General features: G+C 42.0%; 1 protein-coding gene across 3 annotated transcripts in view; it reads left to right on the top strand.

Moving 5' to 3' along the window:
* MGAT5 (alpha-1,6-mannosylglycoprotein 6-beta-N-acetylglucosaminyltransferase) overlaps positions 1 to 17,472 on the top strand; it is a 235,215-nt gene that overhangs the window by 162,739 nt on the left and 55,004 nt on the right. For all 3 annotated transcript variants that reach the window (XM_039494729.1, XM_039494731.1, XM_039494730.1), the window contains exons 10-11: positions 2,260 to 2,393; positions 13,611 to 13,744. In XM_039494729.1, the coding sequence (XP_039350663.1) occupies positions 2,260 to 2,393; positions 13,611 to 13,744 (268 nt within the window). The remainder of the gene's footprint in view (positions 1 to 2,259; positions 2,394 to 13,610; positions 13,745 to 17,472) is intronic.

The following is a 17,472-nucleotide window of genomic DNA, read 5'->3' as shown; positions in this document are numbered from 1 at the left end:
TTTACTGCTGTAGAGTCTGTTTTTGTCCTGCTGGAGTGTTCTCTGTGATGCAGAGATAATTACCACTGTTGTAAAACGTTCTCAATGAAAACAGTTGACATAAAACACTGAATAACTGAACTGTCAGCTTTGTTGTTTTGTGATTCACAGTATGTTGTATTTTTCTATTCATTTTGCTTGAAAGATCCCTATAGGGATAAAACGTGTAAATTATTCTGTCCTGTGCTCTCAAATATGAAGGTAACATTTCATATTAAAGCTACAATTTGCCATTGCTTTATGAATTTTCATTTAGACATTGGGGGCTGGAGGAGAAATTGTAAAAGGAATGTGTGAAACAAATGACTACAGATGACTGTACATATGTATTTTTAGGGCCAAGTTCTTTCTTCCTTTCTGAGGAAATGAGTTTATGCATAAGGTAGTTTATGGGGGCTGGGAGGGTAGATCACTTCTCAAAAGGGAGAGCACCTGCTCACCAAATCATTGGTTGCTATCGCAATCTGTTCCCCTTAACTCATGCAGCTGCAGAACCCTCACCAGTGGGGGATGGAAAGTGGATCCATGTAAATGTAGATCAATTGGCCATGCCTTCACCCTCATTGTGCAGTGACAGAGACCAGTGATGGAACAGGACCTAACCAGATCAGCCACACCATCACCGGTTCATTCACCTGCACGTCCACCAATGTAATATATGCCATCATATGCCAGCAATGCCCGTCTGTTATGTACATCAGCCAAACTGGACAGTCTCTACGGAAAAGGATAAATGGACACAAATCAGATATTAGGAAAGGCAATATACAAAAACCTGTAGGAGAACATTTCAACCTCCCTGGCCACACAATAGCAGATCTTAAGGTGACCATCCTGCAGCAAAAAAACTTCAGGACCAGACTTCAAAGAGAAACTGCTGAGCTTCAGTTCATCTGCAAATTTGACACCATCAGCTCAGGATTAAACAAAGACTGTGAATGGCTTGCCAACTACAAAACCAGTTTCTCCTCCCTTGGTTTTCACACCTCAGCTGCTAGAAGAGGACCTCATCCTCCCTGATTGAACTAACCTCGTTATCTCTAGCCTGCTTCTTCCTTGCATATATATACCTGCCCCTGGAAATTTCCACTACATGCATCCGGTGAAGTGGGTATTCACCCACGAAAGCGCATGCTCCAAAACGTCTGTTAGTCTATAAGGTGCCACATGACTCTTTGCTGCTTTTACCAAAATTAGAATTGGTGTCCATTTAGAAGAGTCAGCAGTCATTATTTTCTCTCTGAATTACATTAGCCATGGGGCCCTAGTCATGGACCAGGACCCTGTAGTGCTAGGAGCTGTACATAGAACACGGACAGTCCCTGCCCTGCAGAGCTTACAGTGTATACAGAAGACAAGAAACAACAACTCGATACAGAGATATGGGAGTGCAAGGAAACAATGAGACAACATTGGTCGGCATGACTAACAGTGGTCTCAGCACATTAGTAGCCTATCAAGTTGTAGGCATCAGGGTAAAAAAAAAAAAAAAAGTGTTAAGGAGTGATTTGAAGGGAGATAATGAGGTAGCTTTGCATATGATTAAGGAGATTTCCTTCCAGCCATGAGGGGGTAGTATGGGAGAAAGCACAAAGGTGCTTGTCTGAAAAGTTAACAAGTGGGCAATGGAGGTTGGCATCATGGGCCAATCCTTAGCAGGAGTCAGCATTTCAATAGTGAATGACAGATGCCAGGTACAGTGAGGATACGCCATGAAAGGCCTGGAAAGTAAAGACAAACAGCTTGTTTTTGATGTGATAGAGAAGGGAGAGCCAGTGGAAGGATTCAAAGAGAGAGGTAAATTATACTTTTAAATCTTTTCTAGTTTTTGCTATAAATTAGAGGAATTTAAAATCTTTTTCTTTGATTCTTTACAGTGTTCCTTTAAACAGCTAGTCCCAGACGAATATGCTAAGTTAATAAAGTGTAACCAACAAAACCAAATATCAGACATGTTCATTTTCCATTTTTGTTTATATGAATGCACAGTAGTTAGTGACTTTTGAAACCGACATTTGTTCTTCTCAAAGCCTGTTCGGTTGCATCTGTGGTTGGTTACGTTTATTATTTCAAGGAAAATGAACAGTAAAAAACATTTTTGTAATTGCACAATTTAGAAATGATTAAGGTTTGTTCTGGGTAAAGGAAGTTCTTAAATTTAAGAGAGAAGCTTAGTCAAAGAAGAACATGAACGGTTTTAATTACTTGTTTTTCATTCAGGTGTATGTTACGAGTACTGGATTCGTTTGGGACTGAACCTGAGTTTAATCATGCTCATTATGCCCAGTCTAAAGGCCACAAGACGCCATGGGGGAAATGGAACCTTAATCCACAGCAGTTTTATACAATGTTCCGTAAGTATCCTTGTTTTCATATATAATTGCTTCTAGAGCTAGAATTAAAAGTGAATGTTCCCATTAGGGAGAATCTTTGCAGTTTCAAAAGCTAGGTCATAATCTAGCAAAACGCAGAGGACAGGGGGCTTGTAATTCTGTTTTTGAATATGCAAAGCTAAAGTACACTCAGCACAAATGCACAAAAGAACAGTATTAACTGGATATACATTTTGGTAAGGAGGTTTATTCTAAAATTAGCTTTCCAACACACACTGATGTCTGGAGTTCACTTTTGTTAGCTTCAGTGTCTCAAATGCTTCTATAGAGTGGTTGGTGGTTGTTTTTTGACATATCTGCAGAGTGATTCCATTTGGTAGACTAAGTTACGGTTGTATTTAATCATTTTAAGTCAGAGTTCTTCAGACTGTGATGTTGTACTTATGCCTTTTTTCATAAGTTTTATCTTTAACTGAACAGAGCACAATGCTTTCCCCATTGCTTTTCGTTCAGGTATCATAAACTCACAATCTCCATCATTCAACATAATTTTTGCATCTGTAGGTTTTCTTGCAGATAGTTTCAGATAGGTTTTCTTGCAGATAGGTGCAAACGCTTGCACCCGGTTTGTTTTCCTGTTATGAAAACTGAGGTGGACTTATTCAAATTATTTGAACCCAACAACCTGCAAGGCTGTTGAAAATTAAAACATGTTCATGAGAACAATGTAGCTGAAAGTTGCACTTATTGACTATTATAAAAAAAAAAAAAAGTAAAGCTGTTCAGTGGCTCTGAAATATTTTAGACAGCTTATGCAATGCCTGATATGTGTGTCTGAAAAATCAGTGTCAGCTAATCAAATTGTTGGAGGGACGGTAGTGTGTTTAGATCAAGAAATTTGGAGCCAGAACTTTTAGGTTGTATTCCTGTCTCTGCAGCTGTGACTCACTTATGTGATTTTTAGGCAAGCTAGCTAACACCTCCTGTGCCGTTTCAACAGGCATCAGCAAAAACAAGGCAAGCATGTTTATTGGGGGACAGCCAGGTTTTTTCCTTGAAAAGACACCAGACATATGCCTATCCTATATTATTTCCCTTTGGACATAACAAATTAATGAATCCCATCTAATGTTGTCAAAAACACCCCGATAAGTCCCAAACATTAGAGTCATGTTGGGTAACTAAACAGTAATAACCTACAGAGGTCCATCAAGAAAGCTCCTTTCATTATACCTGTTTCATACACACGCAGCTCATCTGCATTTATTGTGAATATACAGGTTCATTATTGTCTGAAACACAGTACATATTTGATTTTTTTTCTTTGGACAACCACAGTGCATCTTTTCAGTAATGGCAAGGTGTGCGCTAATATTGCTCTACTTCAACAATGACTGCTAGAAAAAAGTGTCCAATTTTCCTGTTTTAGTTGTAATGGTTCAGTGTGTTAGGACTGCAGTCAAATGAGGTAGAACATTCATGGAGACAGATATTGCCTCCTTGACAGAATGGGGGAAGGTTGAAAGGTCTCCACTTTGCCTCGGTAAATGTCAAGCAGACAGAATAAGATATCATTTTGTTCACAAATTTCTTAATCCATTGAGTCTTTTCTTCTTTCATAATTCATGAAGTGCACTTTTGAAAATCTTAACCCACATACACGTAAAAGTGATCTTGAGTGTCCAACTTAAGACCTCTTAAAGAAGGTGAGGGGGCGGTCAGCTTCAGAAAGTGCTGGGCCTATGAAAACCAGAGCAATTTCATGTCTCCATTTGGGCACCCAAAATCCCTCTTGAAAATGTTGACCATGTTATGTTTAATTTCCATACTCAATTTGATTTAGTGGATGGTAAGTAGTGCTTGACAACTTGGAAGTATCTTTGTTCTCTTTGATATTCTATACCTGGTCATGTGTATGGGTTATAGTCGCTCTGTCATATTTTGGAGAAAGATTATGCAGTCTTCCAGTTTCACCCCTATGTGGTACAGCTACTCAGACTTCAGTAGTCTCCTGCAGCAGGTGGAGAATAGTCACCTTTGCAGGCTGTCTAAGAGCAGTAGAGGCCTGGGAAAGGACTTCCATGCAGTTATGCATAGTTACTTCTGGGATCCAGTCCATATACCAATGCCCAGTGCAACCCCAAAAGCAGGTGATGCTTGCTAGGTAGGGACATGGTGAGAGCAGGCCTACTATTCCCTGTTCAGACTTGGCAGACAAGTTTGTCAAACTTTCACCTTCAGAGTTTGGGCTTTTTTCACCTTGTATGCAGAGATTCATGCTGACATTTTGTTCTTGAAGTAGAACTGCTGCCAAAGGACACCTGTACACTGGCAACACTAAGGAGTTAATGCAGGGGCAGAGAACCTTTTTTCTATCAGAGGCTACTGACCAACAGAAAAAATCAGTTGCAGGCCACACACAGTCCCGCCGGGAGGAGGGGGTCTCAGGGCTTCCCCCTAAGTTCCTGGGTGGGGCTGAAAATGAGGGGTTCAGGGTATGAGAGGGGGCTCCAGGTTGGGGCAGAGGGCTGTGGTGTGGGAGGGGGTGAGGGCTCTGGCTCGGGGTGCGGGCTCTGGTGTGGGGCTGAGGGTGAAAGGTTTGGGGTGCAGGAAGGGGCTCCGGGATGGGGCCAAAGGATTTGGAGTGCGTGAGTGGGCTGGGGCAGGGGGTTGAGGTGCGGGAGGTTTGAGATGCAGGCTCCAGAAGGGAGTTTGGGTGCAGGAGGGGGCTCAGGGCTGCAGCAGGGGGTTGGAGTGTGGGGCCTAGGAGGGAGTTAAGATGTGGGAGGGGATTCCAACCTGGGGCAGGGGGTTCGGGGTGTGGGTTCTGGCCGGGCGGCACTTACCTCGGGCGGCTCTCAGTCCGTGGCGCAGCGGGGCTAGATGCAGGCTCCACATGGCTCCTAGAAGCAGCCGCCATGTCCGGCCCCTATGCAGAGGGGGCAGGGGGCTCTGCGCGGTGCGTGCTGCCCGCACCCACAGGTGCCGCCCCTGCAGTTCCCATTGGCTGCAGTTCCCGGCCAATGGGAGCTGTGAAGCTGGCGCTGGGGGCAGGGGCAATGCACAGCGTTTCCTTGATAGACCTTGCTTCTAGGGGACGTGCTGGGAGCTGCACAGAGCTGACAGGACTTCTGGCAACCCGGTGCTCGCGGCTCCAGCCCCACGGGGGAGGGGGCCAGGCTCGGAGCTTCCAGCCTGCAGCATTGAGACTTGCTGAGGGCCGGCTGAAATGAAGTAGCTGGATTAAGGAAATAGAGACAAAAGGGTGGGATTTTATTTTCCATACAGTAACCAATAAATAATGAGGAGTGAAAGGAAGAAATACAGGTTTTCCGAATGTCGAGAGAGATCTGGTTTCTGCCCAGTGTATCTGAGAAATAGCTCAGGAACATTTTGAGAGTGTTGCCAATATGCTGCCAACCTTCACGAGAGCAAGGCTTATCTACTGTGCAAGTGCTGACAGTGGAAAGTAAACCAAACCCAATTTATTTAGAACACTGTGAAGCTTGTCGCTGAATTAATGGGAGTTCCTCATTGTTGCAGATTCTGTAAAAGAACTCCTTATTTGCTTTTTCATTGTTGACTACAGTTGAGGCTACTTGCCAAGTCATGGCTACTTGCTGTCTACCATGCTGTTGAATTTAACTGCTCTGTAAAAATCTGAGACACATTTAGTTCGTCATGCACTATGCATACAGTCCTAGAGAAGTACAGTGAAAGTTGTTCAACAAATAAAGGAGCTGCATTCACAATTGTTTAGTGGCAAGTAACAAAAAATATGGTAATGATTTGTGACTAGGAGATGTTACTGAACAGGACAGTTCTAGGCAGGGTTTGAGAGATGGTGGATGGTTGAGCAAATGTGGCTTTTGCTTCTGGTGACCTAATCTCATATTCTTGGTTCATGTCACAAATAGAAATTTAAAACCAGGGCTCATTTGTGAGGCATTATTTAATACTGTTGGTACATAACTTTCTGCGTGAGGCCCTGCACGAGATAGCAGCTCAGAATGGTGGTGCATTAGGATAATAGTTGCAAGGGCAATCCTGTGCCCATCATCTGTAGCTTGTTCTTAGTCCCTTTGTTTAATGCACAGGGAATTCTATTTATTTAAAGGAAAAATATTTTTAATGCAGCAAAACAGCAAATATTGTTTTTACCAATTGAGTGTACATCCAGTGGTCTGAGCAGCAGGCTTGCACACACAAGTCCTGATAGCTAATCTCAGCTATGGATCTGATTCTCTTTATGGCATAACCTTTTTTTCCCCTCTTAGTTTCCTCCCTTCTTAAATGTGGGTAATAGTTATCCATTTTCACAGATTTTATGAGGTTTAATAGTTCTTAAAGTGTTGCATATATACTAGGATTTACTACTTCTCCTGCGCAGAACAACTTCATAAATTATATTCAAAACAGTATATGTATGCATAAACTATTGGCTTTTACCAGATAATATTCATCCAATTTTTAAAATTCTATATATGGTGGTTATTCTGATTCCTCAGTACTTGGCATTTTATCACAGCAGAGATGGTAAAGATATAAGTCAACCAAACTCATTCTGAAGCATGTGCAATTGCAGTGCTGGAGACCTCGCAAGGATTTGACATCTTGCTAAATCTGATGGGAAAGAGCCATCTCACTCACCCAGAGGTAGCACAATCTTTTATTGGGTTGTGACCTTAAAATACTTATCAGTAAAGATTTTACAATGTGATTGTAACTCAGCTTTATTTCGTAGGGGGTTGTTTATGAGGGCAAAACAATTACTACTGGATAAAAATCAAGCAAGCAGGAATCAGGCAGGCAAAAGTTGGTAGAAATTCTTAACGTAGCCAATTTTAGATAAAGCTATTTCAATCTGGACTGGAACACAACTTTTCTCGTAAAGCAAATATGATGACTAAAATGGGCCATATTTGAATAGTAACTTACTGGAAAAATATACATTTTATTGCCAGTCCTCTGAGTTGTCCGGAAGCATGAGGTTCTGTTTCCCTTGCTATGTGTTTTCGTGTAAGTGCAGTAATGCAAACCAACAATGTTAGTGTTTTCTTTTAACTTTGTATTTCCTTCCCATTCCTTTGCATCCATTTCCTAAAATAAAAGAAAATGGAAAAGATGCCCTGGATCAGTATTATTCTCTCTGCACTATTCATTGTTAAATACCACTGTCAATTTCTCTGGTCTATATGTCTGGTCTAAAAGTTCTCTGACTGTAGCTGAAATATTTTTTGTGAAAAAGGTAATTAAAATTGGATTTCATGTAGTTTATTCAAGGCACAATAGTCCTAAATAGAGAATATAATAACTGAGAGGATTTCATTGTCTGTATAATGTGCATTATATTGTTTTCCTAGAAGTCTTCCTTGTAGCCTTGTGCCTCTGGGTGCATCAATATTTCTTGTATTCATGTGTTGAGACCGGAAATCACAGATCGACAATAAGTGCATAAGTCTACTTTGGCAACTTTAATGTCATCCACAAACTACTATATCTATAACTATGTTTTTCTCACTCAAAAAGTAATGTAATATGTAAATATTATATATAAAACTATGTTTCTGTTTGATTTATCCTCTGAAATTCTTGCATTTTACTTGTGAATCAGTACCTTCTGTCCATTTTACTGAAATTGTGAGAGATCCACTAGTGACCTAAAAAGATACTGTGTGTATATAAACTTATCTTTTCTATGGTGTCAGTCAGTTTCCTGATTTTCGAGAATGATCTGTTGATGCCCCATAATCATATTTGATTTCTGTAGTACCCTGAATGTGAGTTTAGCTATCGTATGTGAGGAACTAATGCCCAAATACAGCATCACACATTATACAGGGTTTGTTGTTTTATTCAGCACCTTCCTCCAGACCAAAGGGAACAATTCCAGGCAGTTATTGCTGAGAGACAGTTACTGGCCACAACAGCCCTTCAAGCTGTCCTGGTTCATAACTCTCAAGATGCACCGTGGCTCATTTAATCTCCACAGCCATGGTGATGTACAAGGCATCCTGGCTCCAGTTTTCTGGTTCCCCAGAAGTCCAGAATATGATAGAGGATCTCCCATTTGATGGACTGAATTTGTTTGCGGAGAATACCAACATGTCACTACACATTCTAAAACACTGTAGAGCCACGTTCGTTCATTGGCCATTTACACTCATTCAAAGAGAAAATTTTAGTAGATCCCAAACATCCTGACTCATGCAATTCTTCTTTTTTTAGAGAGACCTCTGGAACCTCCAAGGAAGAGACAAAGGTTCCAGAGAAAGAGTTCCTCTAATCCGTCGGACCCTAGTTTGCAGTAGGCCACGGCGGCGGCTGCTGCTTCTTGATGGGATGATTGAGGGTTTGAACCCTCCCCATTCCCTACACTGTTAGTTGCAATCATTTGCCCACCCCCCAATGCAGTGACCATCTCTTCCATTTCTGACAAGCTCTGAGTAATGGTTCTGGAAGTAATAAGACTACACCATCAACTTTACCTCCCTTCCTCCTCCTCATCCCTCTTTCCCATCCAAGCTCTTTCTAAGACAGCAAATAAACTCCCTCCTTCATATAGGAGCATAGAACCTATTCCCACTAAGCACAAAAGAAGAGGTTTCTACTCAGGGTACTTCTTTGTGCCAAAGAAAAATGGAGGATAGGGACCAATGTAGGATGCAAGACTCCTAAACAGATTTGTGAGGTCCCAAAAGTTCAGGATGGTGTCTGGCAGGTGTAATTCCTTCACTAGATTCAGGGGGTTGGTTTTTGGCTCCTAACCTTCAAGATGCATACTTCTACATAGTGATTCACCTATCCCACAGCAGGTACCTGCATTTCATTATGGGCCAGGACACTTTCAATACTGAGTGCTCCCATTTGGCCTCTCCTCAGCTTCAAGGGTGTTCTCAAAGTTTCTAGCAGTAGTGGCCACCTACCTGCATCAGCAGCCAATTGTAGTGTTTTTGTGCCTCAACGATTGGCTATTCAAGGGTCGGTCTTATAAGGAGGTGCTCTCTGCCACATGGAGGACGCTTGCCTTATTTGTGGACTTTGGCTTTCAACTGAATGTGGAAAAATCCATGCTGACTACCATATAAAATTATAGTTTATAGGGGCATCCCTGGATTCCCTGGCAGCCAGAGCATTTCTTCCCAGGGACAGTTTCTTAGCACTGTCAGACCTTGTCCGGTCTATTCAGATGAGCCCCCATATCTCAGTAACAAACTGTCTTCAGCTTCTGGGTCACATGGTAGCTTGCACTTTTGTGACAAATCATGCAAGATTATGCCTTCGCTGTCTCTAGAGATGGCTCAGAATAGCTTGTTCATCGAGCAGACACAGCTTAGACAAACAACAGGTGAAAGGCTCCTTAGACTGGTGGCAAGATCATAAAAATGTAGGTGCTGGAGTTCCTTCTTTCAGCTGGTGCCAATGGTCACGTAATGACAGAGGCATCTGTGTTGGGATGTGTTGTAGGAGCAGCAGTGATCTGTATGCTCTATATAACCTGTATGTTCAAAAGATCTGTTATACCTTCCCCTCCCCCATTTGTCTCCTCTCCCTCTTTGAATACCTGTGAAGTGGCTTTCCCCCTCCCCCTCCCTCCTGGAATGCTTGTGGAATGAATGGGCTGCTAAAACTGCTGGAAGATCAAAAGAGCTCCCAGGTAGACGAGGTGTTTGGGACTCTAATTAGGCAGCGCTCACACACCCAATGCATGGACATTGCCCAAGGTGAACACTTCATGGACATTGCCCAAGGTGAAGTATAACCAACCAGACGCGGCCAAGTCATCTCTAATCACAGGCCATAAGAAGCAGTTCCTTATAAGGGGAAGGGGCCATGTGCTCAGCAGTGCACTCACAAGCTTGTACCTCCCGTGAAGGCCCTTCACCCGGACTGCCTGGCCAGTGGTTTGCTGCAGTGCATTCCATCGTGCCTCGGGAAGACTTACCTTCATCGCACCATCCATCGCTGTGCTGTGGGACACTTACCTTGAAGAATCCTGACATCTCCAGTGCCATGCCTGTCCTGGGAGCGTGAGTGTGCAAGTGTGAGTGTGACACACACACACCCTTCTTTTGAGCTTAGCTATCAATGTAATAAACATGCTGCTTTCTGCCAAACTCTGGTGGGTCATTAGTCCTCCCTAAGCTTACTAGCTGTCCCACTTTCAGGTAACAGGATGGGGGCACACCTCAGTGCTCATACAGTACAGAGTGGATAGTCACCCAAGAAACCACTCTCCACATCAACCTGTTGGAATTTAGATGATTTAGAAATGCTTACCATCGCTTTCTGTCTCTCATCAAAGACAAGTCTATCAGAGTCATGACCGGTGATGTGTACTGCATTCCAGAGGGGACGAGATCCCATTCCCTCTGCATCAAAGGCAATAAAGCTATGGAACTGATGCATAAGGCATCACACAAGAATTTCATCACAGCCAATGATCTCAGCAGGTCTTTTCACCAAGACTACAAGTGGGAGTTGGACTCTGATTTTTACTGACATACTTTGAACATAGGAATTCTCAGAAGTGGACCTCTACACCACATCTTCAAACAAAAAGTACTACCTGTTCCAGAGGAAGAGCTTAGGCCTCAATTAATAGGCCTTCCTCCTCCTCCCTTGGAAATAGAAGCTCTTTTACATGGTTCCCCCATGCCTCTTATTCTCAGTGTGGTGAACACGATCAGATAGGATGAAGCCAGAGTTATTCTAATAGACTTGACATGGTCGAGGCAGACATGGTTTCCTGACCTGCTTCGCCTATCTCTGTGTTCAGCGATAAATCTTCCAATAATTCCTCACCTCCTGTCGCTGGACACATTCGGCTGCTGCCTAATCTGAGAACTCTCCACCTCAAGGTGTGGCTCCTTGATGGCTTGTTGGGGAAGAGCCAGCAGATGGACGCTACCATTTAGTAATATCAGAAATACTTGCCTTCAAAAAAGGAAAAGATGTAGTCATTGGTGCAACCTCCAGAAAGTTGTTCCTCACTCTGCCCCTCTTCTGCTAGTTCTGGAGGACCTCTTGCATTTAAAGGAAAACCAGGATTGTCTCAAGGTTCATTGAGGGATTCCACAATGAGGGGTTCTCACTGTTTGCTCATCCTCCAACTTTAATGTTCATGAAGGGATTGGGAAACGTTTTTCCACAGAAGAAATCCCCTGCTCTGGTTTGGGACTTCAGTTTCATTCTTAGAAATCTCATGAAATGCCCATTTGAACCAGTGGCATTCTGCTCATTATTAAACTCCTCTATGTAGTTAGCCTTTGTAGACACTATTACATCAGCCTGAAGAGTGGGTGAAATTGGGACATTAATGGCAGACCCTCCTTTCACAATATTCAACAAGATTTCCTTACAGTCACATGGCAGATTCCTTCCTAAAGTATTATCTGGGTTTCAGACTACTGAATCAGACTACTTCTCTACCAATTTTCTTTCCAAAATCACATAATTCCATTTTGAAGACTGCTGTCCACATTCTAGATATCTGGTGGGTGCTGGCTTTCTACCTGCATAGGACTAAATCATTCAGGAAATCTCCAAGACTATTCATTTTGTTTGCAGACAGATCTAAAGGATCTGCTATTTCTACCTAGAGACTGTCAAAATGGATCTCTGGATATATTATTGCATATTATGTTGTCCTCCTGGTGTGTCAGCACATGCTAAGAGGTCTCAGTCTACATCTGTGGCCCTCCTTAAAAATGTCCCTGTATCTGAGATCTGCATGGTCCTCTGTACATAGCTTCTCCAGACACTGCCTTAATTGATGCCTCTAGATGACAGGTGGCAGTTAGCAACGCAGTTCTTTTCTCAGTTATGAACTAGATTCCGAAGATCCCTCCTTCTTTTGGGGGGATCCTGCTTGGAAGTCACCTGACGTGAAGCACCGATACTCATCCTGTGAAGTAACTGTGGTTCTTTGAGATGCATGACCCTGTGAGTGTGCCACTACCTGTCCTCCTTCCCCTCTGCTTTGGTGTTTCTTAAGAGACTTGGCAATGTAGAGGGAACTGAGGGTGGTTCACCCATGCAACTTTATATAGCTTTGCTGTGGGACAAAAGGATGACTAGGGCACCTCCATGGGCTGAATGGACGCTACTCATGAAAATTTCCGATCAAAAGTATGTGGGGTGCACATGAACCTGAAGTGGAGCACCCACAGGGGAACATGTTTAGAAGAACCACAGTTACTGCACAGGGTGAGTAACCTCCTCTTCTTAATATGGAAGTCCCTTTCTAGTTGAACACTTTATTAACGGGGGAGGGGAGAATTCTTACACTCATAGGGGACCTATAACATCTCTATATACATCAAAAGAATGGTGGCTAGAGTCATTGAATGTTGCTGGTAAGAAAAGACTTATACAGAAGGCAAGGTCACAGAAAATTTTTATGAAGTGTGTCCTTTTTAGAATGTAATGCACCAATAAATAATTTTAATTTAGAAGAATGAGTGAAATCCTAACTCCATTGAAATTAATGAACAAACCCAATTGACTTCAGGGGGGCCAGATTTACACCCAATATTTATAAGGATTATGTGAACTAGACAGTAAAATTCATATTAACCTCTTACATCTCTCCTCTGTGTATTCTTTTGTGATTTTACATAAAAATAATTAAAATGGAGACACCATATTAAAGTGATTTGTGCCGTGTTTTGTGTTGGCTCCTCTTCCACCTTGGGAAGTAAAATTTGAACAACACTTAACTACAGTTAAACTCTAACAGGTGACTGTATGTAGTAGTAATTAAGCCAGCATAGACTTTCATGTTAATTGTTCCTCAGTGTCTTACAGCTCACTTGACAAGTGTAAAGGTAGTGTTTTTCTAATTGCCACTTCTGCAAGTTGTAATGAGGTCTGAAAGTCAAACTAGGGTACTTCTGGCTCAGACACCATCATCTTTCACCTGTAGCATAAAGCTAAACATTATAAACAGTACTGTTAATCAAGTTCCAGCTTCAGAATTTTTATTACTGGTGATGAATAAGTAAGAAAAGAATGACTTACCCCATTGCTGTTTTGATTCTGTTGGACTTAAAGTAGTAAGAATTAATATTGTCAATAAAGTAAGCAAATATATCTCGGAATATACATGCAGGGAGCAGATTTGTCAAGTGAGGAGACATTTCCATGGAAGTCACTCTTCTGACGATGACCACATATTAAAACCCCAATGCTTTATTACTTCATGTAATAAACATGTCTCTCCTTTCTTTCTTGTAGCTCACACTCCAGATAACAGCTTCCTTGGGTTTGTGGTGGAGCAGCATCTGAATTCCAGTGACATTAGACACATTAATGACATCAAAAGGCAGAATCAGTCACTTGTTTATGGAAAAGTAGATAACTTCTGGAAGGTGAGTTGCAATTTTTTTTTTTTAACATCTTTGTCAAATTCATTTTGATCAGGGGAAAAAAGACACAAATTTCAAGACTCACAATAAGTTGCCTTGTGAATTTCTAATAAGTCCTTTGTCTGAAAATAAGCAATAACTTCAGAGGATTTACCTACTGAGCATTTGTGGAGCTTTGTAATAAAAGAGGCATCTACCTAGCTAAAAATGGCGGGGGCGGGCGGGGGGATGAGAGGGTCTGAAAATGTCTGCACAATATCTGTCCACTTTACTTTGGTTGTAAAAATGCTAGAATTTTCAGCAATGTATGTGCTTATGCGTGCCGATGAACCATAGTGAGGTACAATGGAATTTTGAGTGTTGTATAGCATTTCGTTTGCTTGGATAAAGGACTTTTTTTACATAACCCAGTGAATAGGATGCTTGTTTTGTTTTATTTACTGGGAACAAAATTAGTGTTTATAATGTTATCAGACTGATTTGAGGGAGATACAGTAACTATTAAAGATACATTGCAGGGATTTGAAGTGGTGCAGAGGCTTTTGTAAACCTGACCTGTGTCATAGGCAATTCTCTTTCAGTGATTTGTTCTCCTGTATGCTGCAGAAAGTTTTTCTTGTATTTGACAGCAGCCTGTTCAATGTTCTGATCATAAGGTTATGTGGAACCTATTCAGGCTCTCACTTTAAAGCTCTGGAAATATCGTTTCTCATGCTCCCTTGCAAAAAATCAGCTTTGTGCTTAATTGACCTTGATGTTGTACAGCTATCATATCTGGATAAGGGAGTATTAATATTTAGCTTGTCATTGACAACTAGTTCTGCTTCCTAAAAGGAAGCACTTGTCTCTGTGCATTTGTAACCCACTGCTGAGAATCTGACAGGTCCCAGAGTGTGGCGATCTGCAGAAGATATGAGTCTGCTACAGCTGCTAGCTCCAGAGCCGAGGCTCCTTAGCTCATGATGTAGTAGCTCATGCTTTTAGGCTTAGGTGTTCCCAGTTCAGTTCCCACTATGTTGGCCAAGCTCTGAGCCATTATGTAAGTAGAAGCTTGTCTGAGATTAAAACTGCTGTTGGACTCAGACTCAGGATGAACCTCCTATGAGCAGAGGAAGTACATAACCCAGGGCCGCCCAGAGGATTCAGGGGGCCTGGGGCAAAGCAATTTCAGGGGCCCCTTCCATAAAAAAAGTTGCAAAACTATAGAATACTATATTCTCGTGGGGGCCCCTGTGGGGCCCGAGCTAAATTGCCCCACTTGCCCACCCCCCCTCCCCCAGGCAGCCCTGGGAAAAATAAACATTTAAAAACCTTCCGCATCTCGGCACAAACCCAGTTTTGAGAGAACCTCTTTTTAAGTCACCTTTACAAGCTGTCACTGGTTCTCGGCCTCAGCCAGTGCTAAAAGGCACTAAAGCTCATTAAAAGGGTTGGACAAATATTTTCCATCAAAACTTTTTTTGGATTGAAAACTAGGGGTTTTTAAAAAGCAGAAAAAAATCACAGACAATATCTGCTTTCCTTCAAAATTTGCTGTGGTTTTTTTAATTGAAAAGCTGAAATTAGTCTGCCAAAACCTGAACATGGTTTGGGGTTTCAGAAATGTGTGGCCAAATATTTGCTGCTTGCTGTGTTTCTTTAAAGAAACAATAAAAAAAATTCCGCTTAAAAAAATTCCAAAACTTTTGAACCACCTCAGCTTGTGACCAAACGCCTGAGCCCATCCAGTCAGAGATTTTTCCAGGTTTCTGATACTCTGCTGGCTTCCTTGACTCATCTGTCTCCATAACTTTGGGTTCATTTTGCTTAGAACATAAGAATGGCCATACTGGGTCAGACCAAAGGTCCATCCAGCCCAGTATCCTGTCTACCGACAGTGGCCAGTGCCAAGTTGCCCAGAGGGAGTGAACCTAACAGGTAATGATCAAGTGATCTCTCTCCTGCCGTCCACCTCCACCCTCTGACAAACAGAGGCTAGGGACACCATTCCTTACCCATCCTGGATAATAGCCGTTAATGGACTTAACCTCCATGAATGTATCTGTTTCCTAGAGACTGGCTCCACGGGGTCTCTCACAAACTGGAGACAGTTACTGTGGGTTTGTCTTTAGTATAGCTTATGTACATACTCCACGAACTGAGCATTTGAGCTTGTTCCAGAATCTGGGATGAGCCTATGTTGTGAAAACTGAAATGCTCAAAATAGCACATGCATGTGAATGGACACGGTGCTAAAATTAAATTAACCCAAACTGCTGAATGATCTTTAGGGTAGGGAAGGCTGTGCCTCTCCAAACAGCCTGGCCCTGCCCCATATCCGACCCCCATCCACTTCCTGCTCCCCAACTGCCCCCATCAGAATCCCCAACCCATCCTGCTCCTTGTCCCCTCACCACCCCTCCGAGAATGTCTGGTAGTAAGGGATGTGGAGGAAGGATTTCATTTAACTCAATGAAGCTGGCTATTGTCTGGATTCTGATTTCCTGCACCTAAAAACACTGTTCCTTTAGAGTAAAGATGAAATGTGGTTACCCTAAACTACTGCTCCATTTATACTGGTACAGTGCTCCAGGGTCTTTCAGAATACATGACTAAGACAGTTGCTGTGAGTAAATTCTCAGGCGTATCACAACTGACATGGAAAGGGGGAAGCCTCTAAGTTACAATTGATGACAAAATAAGCAAATAGGGAGCTGAAATCTTGCTTCATTTAAACACGAACCCTTTTGCCTTTGGAATGGATGATTGATTGACTCCCCCTTTCACATGAAACTTCCACTGATGATCTCTGGAGAGAGAAGTTTTGAGAAAATAAGAATTAATCCTAATTGGTCTAGGAAGCTATGCTGTCCAAACATACTAAATGATTTAATAGTATTTCTGATCATGCTTCCCATGAGAATAGCTGTGCTGCATTAAGCCCATTTAAGAGGGCAGCACTTCAAAAGAAAAGATACTTACACAGATTGATAAACACCCTATTGCCCACTTGCCAACTATCCACTTTAGTTGTCTATTATAGGATCCTTGGGGCATGGGAGGGGCAGAGTCTCTGTTCATTAGCTGACGTATTAAAACCATGTGGATATTAGTCAGCAGTACATTTGTGGTTGTGATCCCTCAGAATTTGTTCATATAAATCTAATCCTCTTGAAATCCTCACTTATTAAAAAAAAAAAAAAGTAAGTAATTCTTGTTGACTGTAATGGTACAGACTTTGGTGATTTTTCTGTTTGGTTCATGACTGAAGAAAGATTTAATTAGTTTTCTTATTTTTTTTGTTGTTGTTTCCCTTTTTGCATAATGAAGATTTTTCCCCAGAACACATCTCAGCAGAACAGAAATCCACTAATTTTGAGTCTGTTCTAGTTTAGGCTTTTGCGATTACAGTTCTTGATCTGTTTATCAGTACCGAAAGCGTAATTCAGACTTTCAAGAATAGTTGGATCTAATAATCATCTATACTTCCTGACCCGATTAGTTGTGCGAGTCAACAGAACAGCCCGTCAGTGTCTGCACCGTCAAGTGTAGTCAGATCTAATAAACAAAGTTGTTGCTCAGTTACCTGGATTTTTATACATACATATTTTTTCAGTTCTTTAATCTGTCCGCCCTACTCTGGCAACATGGATTAATAATTACAAGGCCAGAAGTGGCCATTGTGATCGTCTAGTCTGATCTCCTGTATAACACAGGCCATAGGACTAGAGCGTAGCTTTTAGAAAAAAAAA

This window comes from Mauremys reevesii, linkage group 11 (assembly GCF_016161935.1).
Source record: "Mauremys reevesii isolate NIE-2019 linkage group 11, ASM1616193v1, whole genome shotgun sequence".
Classification (NCBI taxonomy): Eukaryota; Metazoa; Chordata; order Testudines; family Geoemydidae; genus Mauremys; species Mauremys reevesii.
The sequence above is the reverse complement of the archived record's forward strand: the minus strand, read 5'-3'. Positions and strand labels throughout refer to the sequence as shown.